Below are 18563 nucleotides of genomic sequence, written 5' to 3' on the forward strand. Positions count from 1 at the left end.
TTTTGGATCGTTCCCGACGTTTTTCCTACCCTCCATAAACTTCTTAAACCACTCGAAAACTTGCGTGCGAGATAGACACTGATCACCATATACTTCTGTCAACAAATTGTAAGTTTCAGTGGCAGATTTTCCAAGTTTTGTGAGGAATTTGATGTTAGCACGTTGTTCTGCATTAGCACTCAGCATTATTCCGACGGAGCTCAGAAACACGATCCGCTTCTAACAATGGTCGCGGCCAGACTAACCGATGCACGTGAATGAAACTTTGTGTGACGGTAGAGGGAAGTCCAAGGGTCAATGCCCTACCCTCCTCTTCGTCAATGACGTGGCCGGAAATGAGTCATAAAAGTAATCCGGGTTCTTTATTGCCACACCTTGTATATCTTTTGTATGTGGGAATATGTAAATTTGTTTGTTGTGGCTAATCAGCTAAGAAGATCTTGGGTGTTGTAGATGTAGAGAGGTGCATAAATACGCTGTTCTGTAGAAATATTATGCTGTAGCCTTAGATTTTATGTAAGACAATGTTTATTATTATTCAATCCACACAGTTCTGGTATAAACATACCATGCGTTTGCATTTACTACATATTTCAGCCTATTGCAACCATCAGGTACGTAGAGCTTTTACAATCACCTTCTACCTGCTATACCTCCTTACACTGGCCATGTGCGGATTGCTGAGGTTACTAATATAATTAAATCAAACTTAAAAAAAATGTGTGGCATATGAAATGTCAATATTAAGTTTTAAAAACATGTTGGCATAAGATTTTGCAAGTAAGTAAACAGTTTGTAAGATTTGAGGTTTTCACGGTGGTGACTATGAAGAAGGCAGTCTTCTGGGACATGGCACCGTGAAGATGTGGTGTTAACTAACGTTTCAGAGGAACGTATTGAAACGTCGGTTAACACCACACCTATCCCAGAAGACCGCTTTCTTCAAAATGTATTTTGTCCTGCCAAGCATAGTCTGGGTGGCGCTTGTCATATATACCAGGCTCTCGCCCAATTAAATGCACAAAAACAAAATTAGCAGCTTCATAAACCTTTCATTCCTCTCATGCCATCTAAAGGAACAAATGAATCACTGAAGCGCCGTTATAGAGCAGCTGACACTATGAAACCGCACGGCAATGCAATTGTGAGAAGACTGGCATGCTCTGTTGCCTGGAACGCCTGGAAGTTGAGTTTCTCGGTCTTACCGCGAGTTGGATTGCCGTTTCCTCAGTTTTCGCTGCCCCAATCATTAACAACTGTTCAATTCAGTCTCATAACAGTTCTCGCCGAAGGGTTTTTGATTAGGTGTGTGGGACATGACATACCTACATAGTTCCCATGGAGGGAGATTTCTCATGGCACCATTGGCTGAACCGGTTTCAGCTTTCGAAATTCAAAGCAGAATGTTAGTTTGAGACGTGTGGATGTGAATTTTGTAGGTTATGTATGTATTGTGTATGTGAAATTAGTACTTCTTAACAAAAATGTCAGAAAATTCAGAAGCAGACAGAAGTAAGAAAACTAAGACATTCAACAAAAAGGAATGGAGACGACGAAAATATAGTAATAAATATAGAGGTAAATTTCACATAATTGTCTGAAAATTATGATTGATATTATATTCATCATATTATATAGCCATCAAGCATTTCAGGAATAAAAAGAGGGAATATCTTAAAAACAAAACTAATAAGCCTGCAACTCACAGTAAGAAGAATGTTGAAGAGCTGTATGAGGAAATAAATGAATTTAAAAAATGTTAGCAACATGCAAGTAACTTAGTAAAGGATGAGAATGGATATCTGCTTGTAGATTCCCACAACATTTTGAATAGGTGGAAGAACGTCTTCTGCCAGCTACTGAATATTTATTTATTTACTTCATATATATATATATATATAATTCAGTCAGGAGTGAAGTGATGTACAGTATTCTCATAGTGTTTGGGGTACGCATGAAACTAGTTAGGCTGATTAGAATATGTTTAAACGAAACATATAGTAAAGTCCATATAGGTAAATATTTGTCTGATAATTTTCATATCCAGAATGGTCTAAAACAAGGAGATGCTTTATTGCAATTCCCTTTCAACTTTGCTTTAGAATATGCCATTAGGAAAGTCCTGGAAAAACAGGTGGGACTGAAATTAAATGGGATACACCAGATGATGCTCATGATGTAAATCTGTTGCAAGATAACATAGATACCATAAAGAAAACTGGGAAGTTCTAACTGATGCTAATAAGGAGGTTGGTCTAGGAGTAAGTGCAGAGAAGATTAAGTCTATGGTAATGACTCACTGCTAGAATGCAGGGAAAACTAATAACATAACAGGTGCTTTTAAAATGCGGCACAGTTCAGATATTTGAGTATGACAGTAACAAATCAAAACTTGATTGAGGAAGAAATGAAGAGGAGACTGAGTTTGGTTAATGCTTGTTACTGTTCAGTCCAGAACCTTTTGCCTTCTCATCTGCTGTCTAAGAGCATAAAAATTAGAATATAAAAAACTGTAATTTTCTTGTGGTTTTGTATGGGTTTACACTTTGGTCTCTGACATAAGGGGAGCAACATAAACTGAGGGTGTTTGAGAACAGGGTGTTCCGAAGAATATTTGGACCGAAGAAGGATGAAGTGACAGGAAGTTGGAGAAAACTGCATAATGATGAGCTTCATAACTTGTACTCTAGCAAAGTATAATTAGAATGTTCAAGTCAAGGAGGACGAGAGGGACAGGGCACGTATCACACATGGGCAAGATGAGGAATGCATATAGGATTTCGGTGGGAAAGCCAGAAGGAAAGAGAGCATTAGGAAGCCCTAGAAGTAGTTGGGATGATAATATTAAAATAGATCTTAGATAATATGTGGTGGTATGGACTGGATTGATATGGCTTAGAATAGGGAACAGTGGAGGGCTCTTTTGGACATGGTAGTGATCCTTCACGTTTCATAAAATACTAGGAAATTCTTGAGTAGCTGAACTACTGGCAGCTTCTCAAGAAGGGCTCAGTTGCATATATTTCGTTTTAATTGTTAAGTATTGAGACTGTGTACTTTAGTATTGGTCTGTTATTCATGACTCGGCACCATAACAGTCTAGCAACTGTCTTACATGTTCATACTAGTAGATCTGAACAAAGATATGACAGTTTGAAGATCCAGTCTCTAACTTATAATATTCTGACATAATTTACCGTCTTTACATTCATTCATTCATTTCCTTTATTTTCCATATATCAAGATACGTATACAAAATTACATGAGTCACATAATCAAAATCACTTACATTAATCAGTTAACATAAATAATAATATAAAGTAAAAAATTTAATAAGATTCTCATTAATAAACATAGTTTAAAAACAACTTACTATTAATTACTTTATTTATATCATTCTTATTACATGACTGATTACTTCGTTGTTCAAATACAATGTTCCTTTGTCTATTTAAAATTATTTCTGCCATAAAAAATCCTTGCTTCTTTTGATGGTGGCTTTATTTTGCCTACTTGTGTCCTACCATCTGATATTCTACCTACTTCTTCTACTGGAACCTCCCCACGTGGTGTAGAAGTTGTTGAATTTTCTGGACATGGTGTACGATACATTCTTCTGGTGATGTACTTCCTCCTGGGGTATTTGTAGCAACTGTTGTTGTGTCTGGTGCCACACTTAGTCCAACCTTGTCCTTTCTTGTAGAGGATGGTTTCTGAAGTCTTCTTGATAAAACATTCAAGTATTTTTCTTATTCATAGGATATAATATATTCCAAGTTATTAAATATGTTAAATTGTTTCAGTATCCTATCATTAATGTGTATTTTGGTTTACTGGACTTATTCCTTTCAAAATCTTTCTCTCCATTGTTCATCTACATGAAAAATTCTGCAGCTGTAATATTCCAATTGTATACTAAGGACTGTAGATCTTTAGATTTGGCAGGAAGAAACTGATGTTCACAAATAACATAGCATCAGTGTTGAAGTTTTCACTAGTTGAAATGTTTCCATGTCTGGACAGTGTCTCTTTATCCACTCTCTGAACCAGGGTATATCATTCTTTGTGTAGGCAACCATACAGATGAAAAATTCTGCCTAAGCAGGTCCACATCGCTAATGGACAATGATGCACCATCACTGTCATAGTAGATGGGGTATACTTGTCGTAAGACATATGTTGAAGTGGAGGTATAGCTTCACACATCCTTAACCATGGTCCTAGAGGGTGGTGAGTGGTCAGCTTCACTTATGGGCTGCTTTACTCATTGGTAAAGTGTCTCCCATAACCAGTGGAGGCTGGATGGGCACCGGAGCCAGTCTAGATGCCCTGGAGAACAGAAAAATCTGCTCCTGCTAGGAATCAAACCCATATTTCTTGGTCATCCAGCATATAGCCTAGTCACTATACTGTCTAATGTTGAGGAAGATGATGACACCAACCATCTTGGTTGCTCTTGCTTATTATTCATAAGGACCTGTCTCAAGTCCATGTCTGGAGATAGCTATCCTGGTAGGATTTTTACAGTTCTCTTTACTTCCAGGAAAATGTCAGAATAATGCCGCACATTAGGCCACAACCTCTATCTTCCATAATGTTTCTAATTCATTATTCACTAATTCTATTATTTAACACTATACTGTATATAAGATTTGAGGTTTTCACGGCGGTGACTATGAAGAAAACAGTCTTCTGGGATGTGGCACCGTGTAGTTGTGGTGTTAACCGACGTTTCATCTTCAGGGTAGAAGGAAAAATAAGAAATCCGCAAGCGAAGAGATCGTGAGAACCGGTACAANTAGGCTGGGGGTGGGGGGTTGCTATGTTAGTCGGTCATGGCCTGTGTAGCCTTGTGGACCTGGCGTCATGTCCCGGGTGATTTTTTAGGGAACAGATGAGAGGCTTCCATGACTTGCTGAGACAGAACAACCCTCCCTGTTCATATTTTCGGGATGGAGTTCGATCTCAATGGCCTCCCTAATGATGTGATCCATATATCGGGTCTTGGTGCGAGGATGGAGGTATTCTGAAGCTGCATGCGGTGTCCCAGATCGATGCTGTGTTCAGCTACGGCTGACTTGTCCAGATGTTTGAGACAGGTGTGCCACTGATGCTCCTTCAACCTCATGTCCACGGAGCGGCCCGTCTGCCCAATATAGACCTTGCCGCACTTGCATGGGATACTGTATACACCTGGTGTCCTTAGTCCCAGGCTATCTTTGACCGGCCGGAGAAAACTGGATAATTTATTTGGAGGCAGACCCACTGCTTTGATGTTGTGCCGGGAAAGCACTCTGCTGATACGGTTGAATATAGTACCGAAATGTTGGTTAACACCACATCTACATGGTGCCACATCCCAGAAGACTGCTTGCTTCACTATACTGTATAGTCTGAGCTACTGACAGTGTTATTAAATAAACCACAAATAAACAAAATTTTTTGTAATGTAATCTAATTCTTTGTAGAAATATGAAGATCTATTGTGTGTTTTCACTAATTGAGGAATATTATGCAGTTGAACAGTGGGAGGAGCGCAGACGAAAAGCTATTGCGCACAGTTACTACAAGGAGATGAGGAAGATTGCAGGTCAGTCCTCTGGCACAGAAAAGCAGAACATGTCCACATCATCCACTGGCGTGAATAAGTACAGGTATGTATGTGTGTGCTGCTTCATCTTATATACCCGAATAAGGGAACCTCATTATGTTGACACATTTTTAAAGCGTCTAAGCAATGTCAGACATTGCTGTTTGTTATTTCAGGATTGTATTTTCTTGATGATCTGTCAACATCTTCGAGATAATTTTTTGACCACAACATATTTTTTACTCCATGTTAGTCATTACTCATATTTACAATTAATTACAGTGGTTAACCTCAAAATTCAGAATGAGACACTCCTATAGGTTGTCAAAAGAGTATACAGGTTTGAATCCACTGAGTGTTTGTTCACCCAACCTGTTTTTCTGAACATCTTAACAGTGTGGAAATACATGTTACACCTCCACTTCAGGAGAAATTAACATTACCATACTCTGATTAATGCATGTCCAAACCATCAGTTCCTTGTTTTGCACTTATGAAAGGATGACGTTAGTAACCATACTCTTATCAAAACACTGAATGCAAGTGAAAATCCCTTCCTTGAGAAAACGTTCTTATGGTTCAATGACATAGAACAGTATCAGTCAACTTGCATTTTGAGGACATATAAACTTCATTATTTAAAATTTTCTAGTTCTTGACCAAACCTAACTATCTCAACAAAGTAGAAGTCAAACATATGACGTTGTACAGTGCTGTTGTTTGAGAGCTGCCCGCAAATCACTGAGCTGCTCAGGCAGAAGAGTTTCATACTAGTTGATGCCTTGGCTTACTCTTTGGCCCTGAAGATGGTGGCAGTACATTCCTCTGAAATATTGGAGAACTCCTACCAGACTACATAGTGTCACATCTTTAAAGACTACTTGTCATAATAACTGCAGACTTCAAATCTAGCATAGAAGGAACAGCCTCTCCCCCCTTTAAGTTCGTGTTCAGAGATTCTGGGGAATCAAAAACCAAAGAGTGAATACATGTTATAGTTTCTCTTCCCTGGCCCACTCTAAAATCCCAAGTGCCATGTTGTTTTAACCCTGACACTAGTTTCAAGTTTGCGTTGTTTCTGAAAAGGAATTTGAATGCGTGACTGTGAACTTTTTATGGAAGTGCCAAGAACAATGGAGCATATCCAGCATCTGCAGTAATCTGGTGGGTTTTGTTTGTGACTTTTTGTGTATAGTCTTGTAAATCCACCTAGTAATCCAAGTCTCAGCAGCTTGGCTTTTCATGAGGGCTATCACACTCCTCTCTCTCGGTGTCTTGGCAATTTGCAGCAGGCTCTGAAATAACTGTGTTAATCTCCTCCAAGGCAATAGATACATGCAGACTGATGCAAACAGGTTGATGTCATAAACTGGATTGGCTTTGTACATGCACAGGATGTGCAAATTTCCAAGGTTAGGATAATACTCACACCACTTAGGGTGGAGTATGTGTGATTTGGTATGGTACTAAATATGTGAAGACTATGAAACTTTTGTTTCAGTATCTTTTCTTCTTGTAGAATTCAAAATAACATGGTGGCCATGTGTATGTGTGATGTATGTAGCTTTAACCTTGTCAAAAGTAATGAACCATTTTGCTAGGCATGTGAAATTTTGTATGTAAGTAGGCCAAGTACATACGTACAGTTCTGCATAATATATATGTACCAGAATTTATAAACATAGTGATAATATGAAAATTTGAAGTTATGTTTGACAAATCTAATATAACCAGAATGTGACCAATAGAAATGCTGCATATAAATGAATTATTATGTTGTAGATCTTACACACATCACAATTAAGTAAGGAAGCAGGCATTGTAAGTACTTCCAAATACTACAAAGGGTGTTCCATATATAATGCCTCCTATTTTTTTGTGTTAATATGTAACATCTGAGATGGATGTTGGTGTTGTAGTAAAGGTTGAATCTTCCTGCCAATGTACTGTTAGTTTGGTTGTTGTGCGACAAATAGCGACAGCAGATCAGTCTACCAAAATGGCATCTGACATAGAAGTGCATACGAAACAGAGATGTGTTATTGAATTTCTCAATACCGAACAAATTGCACCCATTGACTTCCATCAACACTTGCTAAAGGTGTATGGAGACGATACAGTGGATGTCAGCACAGTGAGGCTGGGGGTAGTGCATTTCAACAGTGGCGAAAGTGAAGTGCATGACAAACCACACCCTGGGCGTCCCTGCTCAGCGCCTCAATCAGCTCATCCATACAGATCGGCGGATAACGACCAGGGCACTGTGTGCACGGCTTAATATCAGCTGTAATGCATTGGAAACGATGTTGGGGAAGCTGGATTATCGCAAAGTTTGTTCCAGGTGGGTCCCCGCGGATGCTTACACAGGGCCACAAAACTCATCGAGTGGAAGTGTGTCAGGACCTGTTGCACCAGTTTGAGGCTGAAGGTGACAAGTTTCTGGACAGCATCGTCACCAGAGATGAGACATGGTGTCACCACTATGAGCCGGAACCAAAGTACAGTCCATGGAGTGGCAACATCCGGATTCCCCCCAAAAAAGAAGTTCAAGACACAGCCATTGGTAGGGAAAGTGATGTGCACAGTCTTTTGGGATAGGCGGCATGTGATTTTGTTGGATTTCCTGGAGCCTGGTGAGACTGTCAATTCTGAATGCTACAAGATGACACTGACTAAGCTGAAAGCCCGCATTTCCCGGATCAGGCCAGAGAAGCAGACAACCTTTCGCTTGCAACACGATAACGCCAGATCCCATACCAGTTTGGCGACCACCATGCACATTGCAAACTTTGGCTGGACTGTCCTACCACATCCACCTTATAGCCCCGATTTAGCACCTTCAGACTTCCACCTCTTCGGGCCTATGAAAGATGGACTATGTGGGCAACATTTTCCAGACAACGATGCTGTCATTGCAGCTGTAAGAAAGTGGCTAGCCTCTTCTGGTGCAGACTTTTATAGGCGCAGCATACAGGTTCTTGTTCATCGCTGGCAAAAGTGCATAATGAATGGTGGTGATTATGTGGAAAAAATAACTGTAAGTAGCTGAAATCTTGCTCTATTTAAATGCATTATTATGCTTTCTGTATCTGTTGTAGTTTTCATTAAAGAAAAATAGGAGGCATTATATATGGAACTCTCCTCGTACTTGTATTTTCATCATGTCACACTTGTTTATCAGGATACCAAGACCAACTGCATACCAGAAAGCAGAGGAGGAGTATAAGCGCAAACAAGAAGAAAAGGCAGCGAAACTTCAAGAAGCTCAGAAGAAGAAAGAGGAAAGATCACAAGCTGTTGCCAGATACAGGGCTAACAAAGCCGAAGTATTCAAGAAGTTATCAAAGAAAACAAAGAAGGGCCAGCCTGTTATGAAAGGAAGACTGGAAATTCTGCTTCATAAATTGCAGCAAGAATTGCAATCATAATGCCAATTTACTGGCACTTACTGAAGAACCTTGTTACATTGTGAATGTATGCTTGGTAAAGCAACAAATGTTGAAATGTATTAACACACACACACGCAGTGTAATTTACAGATGTACAATTTAATGGAAACACAAGACAAAAAATAACATTATTCCAAATTCATCAGTAGCATGTGTTTCTTCTTTTCATTAAACTCTTAATTTCATCTTGTATTTATTTTCACTGTTACTGTTATTCACAGACAATACAGTTCTGCCTTATTTTCAGAGTAAAAGTAAAAGTAAAGTAAAGCTATCCCTGTAACAGGCCGTGGAGGCCCATTGGGTTGTGAATGTTGAGGTTCCCACATTTTCTAGACAGTCGGCTCATAGATGGCGGTAAGGCAATCAGCCTTATGCGCCGGCCACTGTTTACCCCCAAGAATATTCCTGGTACTCATTTCTGTTAGGCTGAGTCATCCTCAGGGCCATAGTGTGGCTGGAAAGATTATTGGGAATTCAATCCCATGACCTTCTGGCTTGTAGCATAGTGCCTCAACGAACTATGCTACCATGTGCCCCCCCCCCTGTATTTGTAGCCTGCATAATTTTGTAATATAATAATATATGTATGGACGTTTGAAAGCCATGTGCAAATTGCAAACCGGTGTGCCCCTTGGAAAATTTCCAATTGTGCAGAGAACCTTGTTTTGCAGGTGCTGCAATTTGAGTAGATGGTTATCTGCTGCAGACTTCCAGGCGGGGCAAGCACCTGTCATCATACTTCTAATGAGTGCTTTGTGGAGGATGAGATGGACAGACAAAGTGAACCAATATATACATCGTGCAGTGGGAATTAGGGTGCAGAGGTATAGACCACAGAGCTATCCAATGGGAAGGGGCCATGTGGTTAATGAAAAGTGTTTGGAGGAAAACAGATGCAACCACACCCCCACCCATAGTCCCTCTGTGAGACCTACATTTTGTCCATTTCCCTTTTCTGTGTCATTCACCCTCAAGATGGTGACTCCAATGTAATCCAAATCACTGGAACAACCTCAAAATATGACACAACTACACCCCACAAGCCGATATTACACATTAGATACAAACTACAAAAAACCAATGGACATTAAATCCTTCTTATGACACATTTTACTAGATGCTGGATTGAATTTGTGCAACCTCACTCACTCACTCACTCACTCACTCACTCACTCACTCATGGAGCTGGGCCCTTCTTGAGAAACCGCCAATTGTGCAGCTACTCAAGAACTTCCCAGCATTTTATGGAACCCGAAGGTTCATTGATGTGTTCACAAGAGCCCTCCCCTGGTCCCTATTCTAAGCCAGATAAATCCAATCCTTACCATCCAATCTCTCTAAAATCCATTTTAATATTGTTTACCCACGCATGTCTTGGTCTTCCCAGTGGTCCCCTTCTGGCTTTCCCACCAATATCCTATATGCATTCTTTTTCCCCCCCATTCGTGCTACATGCCCTGCCCATCCCATCCTCCTTGACATGACCATTCTAATTATACTTGGAGAAGAGTACAAGTTATGAAGCTTCTCATTTTGCAGTGGATTTGTATACTCTAGGGAGGAAAAATTATACCAGTCACTTTTGAAGTTTATTGTAATCATTTTACATCAAAGACAGTGGAAAACATCACTGTCAGATATCGATTGAGAATCCAGATTTCTTATACTGACATCATTCGACATTTATGTTGTGACATACACAAACCATGCAGGCCTTTCTCACACCTGATACATATCGTACGAGACCTGTGAACTGGCCCACCATTTTTTCTACTGCATACAACACAGACTCTTTCTTTGCGACCTGCCAGTCTTCTTATTCCAAAACCTTCAGCTGGAAGTGAAGTATATGCTTGCACTGAAGTAGCAAGCTCATTCCAGTTCCTTTCTAACATCCATTCATTTTCTATAGCTTCAATAATACTTGATATAAACTGCTGCTGTGTCATCTTTTTCCTTGGTGTGTTCTCTTTATATATAATATAAGCATTCATCACCATATGAGAGAAAATCCCAAAAACCACTTTCTTCCAATGTTTCATTGCTCTCTTCTCATAAAGGTAGGTAACTGCCATATCAGATTTAACTGTGCTGTCCACATAGTTGTTGTACTGTTGAACAATGTGAGGCCTCATGGTTACTCTTTCTTGCCCGTTTTTAGTCCATGTGACTTTAATGTTTTCTATGACAGAATTTGTTGAAAGAAAGAGCATAGGGTATCTCTGAGATTCCTTTTCCCTGTATCCAGCCAAAAGTATCTCTTTGCTTCTGTAATACTTGATGTGTCCCACATCAAAGTTCTCCCTCAGTTCCTGTGGTACATGCCTTCTGTTCCTCTTCAATGAGCCCGTTAAAAATGTACATTTCTTGTACAGATAATGCGCCAACTGGAAGCTGGTGAAGAAGCTGTCCAGAACTACATGAAAGCCTTTCATTAGGTAACCACCAACATTTAGCAGATCATTAACCACTACATAACCCAGGCCATGTTTCTGGATGTTTTCTTTGACCTCCCTGGTCTTTGTACCAGGATAGCAGTAGAAGGCAAGGCAATATGGCACTACAGAATCACAGAGCATCCACATCTTTATTCTACATTTGTGGTGTTGTGTGTTTGTACCTACAAATGCTGCTCCAATGCTAAGATGTTCATGGGGTGTATAATATTGGTGGAATAGTTTGTTAGCATGATCAACCAGGGGTTGGAATTTAGCACAAGGATTGTAGTTTTTATGACTGGGTGGGAAGAGGTCAGAATTATTTGTAACATTTAGGAATTTCAAAATTAACTGGAAGCGATTTCTGGAAAACATCTTTCCAAACCAGGGGATGCAGCGAGAATTAGTAGTCCAGTAAGACATAATGCTTGGTCTTCTTGTAATGCCCATCTCTAACAACACAGCAACAAAAGCCTTCATCTCTGTTACAGTGACCTCATGCCACTGTCTGATCCGTGAACCTTGTGACAAATACTGATGAGCTGCCAAGAACTGATCTGCATATCTGTTAGTTTCCTGTACCAACATGTTCCACAGCGACTCATTGAAAAACAAGTAAAAATAGAGTATTGGTTCAGAACCTGGAGGAGGTACATGCTTTGGTCCGGGAATTTCCATATAATTAAAAATATGGGTAACAGGAACGTCCTGCTCTGAAGTGAGTTCAGTAAAATCTGGAGCAGCATCATCACTGTGATAAGTATCATCATCATCACCACCACTGAAACTGATATCACTGTCCTGAATATCACTAATGTCAGAGTTGGACATATGTGTATCTGTCCAACGAACTCTGTGGACAGACATTTCACCATCCTCATCGCTTTCCTCCACACAATCTTCATCGCTTAATGAACTTATAAAGGCAGCCAAATCATTCTCTTCCTCTTCCTCGGCTGCAGATGAAAGTACAAAAGTTGGAAGACTAAAATGAAAAGAACAGCACATGTTAAAAACTATGAAGCTAGAAAGAATTAAAATGCAGTAGATACAGCAAGAAACTACTGTGCATCCCTCCTCCCATCAAAATATACCACTGCAGTTAGGTTCTAAGGATATCACAGTGGTGACTGTTCAGACTGTAGTCTTGTGAGAGGTGACACTGTTAGAGGAACATGCTGCCTCCAACTTCAGGATTGAAGTGTGTAGGGTTAGGAAGTGAGTGACTGCCTTCCCTGCAACTTATCTACATAACCCAAACACTTCCTCACACTTCACATATTTCAACTCTGAAGATGGGGGCAGTATGTTCCTCCAAAACATTAGTATTTGCCTACAAGACTACATGTTGTCATAACCCAGAAGATCACAACCTCTACATTTAGATTCAAATTTTCTTGACCTCAGCAGTAGCTGGAGGTGAGTGGTTTACCCACGGGGAAAGAGCCCCCAGTACCCATTGGATAGGGGGTTGGGTGGACCCCAGAGCCAGTCTGGACAACGTGAAGAAGAGAAAATTCTTCACCCCACTGAGACTCGAACTCCAACCCCTTGGTAAATTTAATAATGTATGTGGGTGGTCTCTGTAAGGCCCATGGCAAGACACAGGAAAGTAACAGTTTTATGTATATATATATAATTAGATGTAAGTAATACAAATACACAGAGCATTCCATTACCATTACACTCACCTCTTCAGGCACATTTCATGCTCCTCTGTTATTAAGCCATCCCTTAATTCCTCTTTGATAGCCACAGAATTCCAACTTTGTTCCTGGTGCATAAGAATAACATTTAGTGTGTGACTATTATAATTTGCCAGTTTGCTCCCTTGTCTTGAAATACAAATGTTTTGGCAGAAAACTTGATGAAAAGAGACTACATGAAAAACATACTTGTAGATAAGAGGATCATATTAAATAAAATGAATCTCTGTGATCACAGTATATTAACATATTTATTGTATTTCTGAACATTATCCACCATCCTGACTTTATTTTAACACACAACGTTTCAAAGACTGGATTCTGTCTCCATCTTCAGATGGAACCTCTCAAATGGGCCCAATCAATAAAGCTAGTCTGTATCTCTGGACATCAGCACAAACACAATATCAGATATATTAAGCAAGCACAGCACAAACCATCTGCAAGAGTTAAGATGAACGTTAAAAAACTCCACATACATGTGGCCTAGAACCCATGTTCATGCACTACATATTTTATGGCTATTGTTAAAATCAGAGTACTATCAGAATAGAAGTAATTACTAAAAAGACAAATTCTCTGTGTGGTACCGACATAAAAACAAAATTTTCACACATAATCTACATTGGACAGAGTTGTAGTTTTCTAACTTCAGCTGTGATAATGGGAGAGCTGTCCAAGCTACATTGACTGATCGGATGGTGCAGCAGAGACATGTTGGCAGATTCCTTGTGTTTGCTATAGGTGGTGTTTGGTTCAGTCTGCAAGACCTTCCGTTCACTCCATATTTTGTGGCCTCCTTCATACACATGGTGGACTAATTTTGATTTTTCAAGCAGACCTCCAGTCAGGTTAGATTTGTATTCCTTAATGTGTACTTCTAAAGGTCTGCTTATTTTGCTGACGTAGCATGTACCATAATTGCATGGGATACTGTACACACACTGCCTTGTCTGCTAGACACCTCTAACCAGTCCAGTACTCATCAATGTCCCAGGGGGTGTATGTGTAGTTTTGAAAATGGTCTTGACATTGAAACAGTTTCCAATGCATTTGAATTTCTCAGAGATACCCTTAACATATGGAATAATGACTGCCCTGGTATACTGTATCTGAAGAAGGATGGTTGCTTCTCGATGGCTTCATTATGGAAGCAACAAAGTCTTTGGGGGATATCCATTGAGCATCAGATCCTGTCTTATGCCCTTAATTTCCTTGTTGAAATCCTTCATATCCTGACACATGACCTAGGCTCATCTGATAAAACTATGAACAACTCCCCTTTTCACGTGATGTGGGTGGTTGGACTTGGAAGTGCAGATAACATTCTGTATGAGTAGTAATAGTGGGAAGGTTTTCAGGTCACAGGTTAAAACTAATGAATGAACTAACTCTGGACTGGAGCTTGAAGTCCAACATCAGGAATGACTGTTCCATAACTCAGGTGGTTAGGTGACAGCTTTCCACCCCAGTGGCCTCAGTTAAATCCTAGGTCAGGTCACGTGGGACAGTCTTGATATTAATAATACTGAAGCTCATGGCTTGACCTGATTCTCATTCTCACTCTACCAAGTGCTCCACATTCATTAACAATCCCATCATCATTGCTATGGAGTCCCAGTACTGATTGTGCTAGTTCTCTCCTCCTTCAGTCTCAACAGACACCTTCCAAAGATCTACCTTAAGGGTGTCTTCCACCACATTTTCTAGACAATCGGCTCACAGATGGCGGTAGGGTTGTCAGTCCTACACACCAGCCGCCCTTTACCCCCAAGAATATTCCTGGTACTCATTTCTGTTAGAGGCTGAGTCGACCCCATGGCCATAGTGCCGCTGGAAGGATTAGGTCAATTGAAGAAATCCAATGACCTCATCAGGACTTGGACCTGTGACCTTCCGGCTTGTAGCATAGTGCCTCAACCAACTATGCACTAACTTCGCCGACAAGCAGCTGTCTCTTGATCAGTATAGTTCGCTTGCGGACTAAAACCACGGAGATTTTTTTTGTATCTTCCACCTCTTCAATGTCCCAAACAGCTGCTTTCCATAATGTTTCCCTATCAAAATTCTGTCTGTCCCATCTGAGCTATACATTCAATCAATCATAATATCCTATCTCTCATTACCTTACTGAGTCATGTATTTATTCACGATTTATTTAATGATGCTGTCAGAAACTTGGGATATATAGCACACAACAGAAAGGGTGCAGAATGAAGCAGTCATGGTCTAATCTGAGGCACTACCCCAGCATTTGCCTGGAGGGACTGAGGAGAATAATGAAAAATCTCAATCAGAATAGCTGGTGTCTGGGCTGATATCTGAATCCAAGACCTCCCAAACATAAAACAGACAAGCTACCAACTTGCCCGTGATATTAAGTAAATGAGTCATGTTAGTATTTAATTATGTAATATCCTATTACCACTTCATTATCAGGTCCAAACACTTTCCCGGCCATTTATTTCCTAACACTTGCAATAAACATCCTCCTCTCAAAGCAAGCAAGTGTTTTTCAGGTTACAACACCTAAAAATCTGTATTTCATTTTGATCAGAAACCTGACCATAGTACAATATAAGTAGGTGGTGGGAGGTGTTCAGTAAGTAACGTCCAAGGATATGTCACACTTGTATTTATTACTTCAATATATACATCCAACAGAATATGGGACTAAAAACAAACCCCTTATTTTTTCTACAAAACTGTCAGTATCAGTCAGAAAAAAAAGTATATTATGGTCAGTTGGTGGCAACACTGTCCTCACTTCCTGGTAGATGGCCATGTGCCTTGCTTCTGTACATTAGAGCTAGAGCATGATTGTGTCAGACTTTGTCACTCTCAGTGTAGAACAGTGCTGTATTATCAGATTCCTAGTGAAAGAGAAACAGAAGCCAGCAGAAATTCTTCGTAGGTTAAATGCACATCATAGGGAAGCAACTCTGTCATGTGCAAGTGTCTAGGATTGGTGCAATAACGTCTGATGCCTGTAAAGAAGTCCTGATGCTCATGTTCAGCCAAGTTGTAGTGTTTGAGATTGCATCCAATATTGGTATGAGTGTTGGAAGTGCTGAAACAATTGTCAATGCACACTTTTCATAGAAGTGTGTGACCAGTGAGTCCTAAAGATGTTCAAATAACATTCAACCAGAAAGCACAGCAAGTTACTGTGTCTGCCAAACATCTGCACTGGTTTTAATTGGAGGGAAACAGTGACCTGTGATAAGGTAAGGGTGCACTACTTCACTCCAAAGTTGAAGCAGTCCAGCAAGGAATGGTATCATAAGGGATCTCCACCCCTCAAAAAACTAAGGCATAGTTGTCACCTGGAAAGGGCATAACAAGTGTGTATTTGGACTCAGAAGGATTGATTAATGGTGATTTTCTTCCATGTGATGTAACAATTGATGCACAATGTAACAGTATCTTGCTTCACAATAAGGTTCACCAAGCAATTCAGAAGAAAGGACCTGGGAAATCCTCAAAGAAGACATACTACTCAAGGGCAATGCTCATCCATATGCAGCAAATTTGATGAAGGTAACACCCTCCTTACAGACCTGACTTAGCTGTCAGTGATTCTGATTTGGTTGAACCAAACAAGGTGCACCATGGAGGACAGAAATTTCAAAATGAACCCAAACATGGTGTCCTGAACAGCCTGTAGAGTCATGATAAAACCTTCTATGATGCTGGCATCAATAACTTGCCAGGATGCCAAAAAATATGTGTTGGTGTAAAGGAAGAATATCTTGAAAAGTAAGAGTTCGGTGATTCTGGCACATAAATGTATATTCTCTTAAAAAAATAAAGTCCAGGTCAACCCTGAACTACCCTCACAATATACAACCTGTTTGATTCCAACACAGAAGAATTAAAATCAGCGTTTGCTTCATCCAGACCATTTCATTCAGGTGCCACAGTGTTGTGCAATAGTTGCAAGCAATCATTGTTGTTTCACGGGCAAGGAAGTGAGTTAGGAGAGTATCATGTGTGTTCCCAAATGCTATCAAACAGCAGCTTCCTTGTGCCTCTCAATTTTCACTTCTGTAAATCAATGAAGAGGCTCTTTGACAGAATGATGAAATGAATACTGCGGTGTGCTACTCAATGCAAACACTGAACCTTAATTTCTTCTCCTCAGGAATTAACATATCCATATTGCTGAGACAAATGCCTGAATTAGTATGGTGATTATGTGGAGACACAGAGAATCTGTCTATTGTGCCTTGTTCTATGCAATATCTGTCAAAATAATAAATACATGCCATAAATGATACATACACAGTACCATCCAGGATCTGAAGTTCTCATAGTCATGGTTACGAAGTTTTATATTCTGGGATATAATGACATGTAGTCTGTTGGTGAGTCAACCGATGTATCAGAGGAACATGTTGCCTCCATCCTGAGGGTCAAAGAAAAATCCAAGCCAACCTGCTTCAGTTATGCTTCAACCCTGAAGATGGAGTCTCTATACATGGGTTGACTTTCAATGAACTACATGGCATTAGATAGAACTCTTCATACATGGTACCAGTTTTCAGGTTTTCAGTATGAGAAGTTTTCAAATTGTGGTCTTCCAGATTGTGACACCCTAAGTATTGTAGGGTCAACCCTGAAGTGAAGGCAGCATGTTCCTCCAAAACAACGGCATCCACTACACAGCGTTACAACCAGAGGACCACAATCTTAATATAAATAATGGTCTTACATTGCAGAAAACACAAGAGGCACAATTACATTATTCACCTTGTTTTCACTGTTTATTGCTGGCAACATGGCTAGTACAGGACACTCTATATCACCAAATGGATCCTTAGAGTGTGAAAATATTGGTTGGGTTTCATTGTCTGAATCAGGATCAGTTTTCATCACGTTCATATTATTCTGTAAAACAGTGTTATTCATATAAATTATCAGAATTTTATAATAAAAGTACTTTCAATTTCTATCGTGCTTTCTAATATATGGAGGTGAAAGAAAAAAGTGTAGTGGATGGTGTAAAATGACAGCACTTCAGGCTTCCCACTCTCCCCCCATTATACTTCCTCTGGGCTTTATCAACTGGCCAAAAGTGCTTGTTGCTAGCAAAGGTTATCATAACCAATATTTGTGTGAAGAGTTTTGAATCATGGTATGACAGTGAATAATGAATTGGAAGCGATGTGGAAGTGGTCTAACTTATGGTGCTATCCTAAAATTTTCTTGATGGAGTTGAAAAATCGACAAAAATCTCAGCCATGATAGTTGGTATTTTAGCTCAGACTTAACTGCTTATGTCCCAGATACAAGTCAAGTGGGCCTACTTGATTGATTGATTTATTTAACATCCATAACTGTTACATTATGTACAATTGGACAAGTCAGTTTTTTT

At 39.9% G+C, this 18563-nt stretch overlaps 2 protein-coding genes across 10 annotated transcripts in view; one reads left to right on the forward strand and one right to left on the reverse strand.

The window, feature by feature from the left end:
- The first annotated feature begins 1240 nt into the window (after window positions 1-1240).
- LOC111872184 (thyroid transcription factor 1-associated protein 26) lies at window positions 1241-9231 on the forward strand. The gene is made up of 3 exons (XM_023865812.2): window positions 1241-1578; window positions 5519-5654; window positions 8772-9231. The coding sequence occupies exons 1-3, from the start codon at window positions 1485-1487 to the stop codon at window positions 9016-9018; spliced, it is 477 nt and encodes a 158-aa protein (XP_023721580.1). The 5' UTR covers window positions 1241-1484; the 3' UTR covers window positions 9019-9231.
- A 1387-nt stretch (window positions 9232-10618) lies between these two features.
- Window positions 10619-18563, reverse strand: part of LOC111872185 (piggyBac transposable element-derived protein 4) — an 11277-nt gene continuing 3332 nt past the window's right edge. For 5 of the 9 annotated variants that reach the window (XM_023865814.1, XM_023865817.1, XM_023865816.2 and 2 more), the window contains exons 2-4: window positions 17939-18076; window positions 13172-13254; window positions 10619-12465 (exon numbers count right to left, since the gene is read on the reverse strand). In XM_023865814.1, coding sequence (XP_023721582.1) covers window positions 10704-12465; window positions 13172-13254; window positions 17939-18076 — 1983 coding nt within the window. In that variant the 3' untranslated portion in view covers window positions 10619-10703. Of the gene's footprint in view, window positions 12466-13171; window positions 13255-17938; window positions 18077-18563 lie in introns of those variants that run through there. The other 4 variants (XM_023865818.2, XM_023865819.1, XM_033754585.1 and 1 more) reach the window with 2 other exon arrangements.

The sequence above is a fragment of the Cryptotermes secundus genome, unplaced genomic scaffold (genome assembly GCF_002891405.2).
Source record: "Cryptotermes secundus unplaced genomic scaffold, Csec_1.0 scaffold593, whole genome shotgun sequence".
Classification (NCBI taxonomy): domain Eukaryota; kingdom Metazoa; phylum Arthropoda; class Insecta; order Blattodea; family Kalotermitidae; genus Cryptotermes; species Cryptotermes secundus.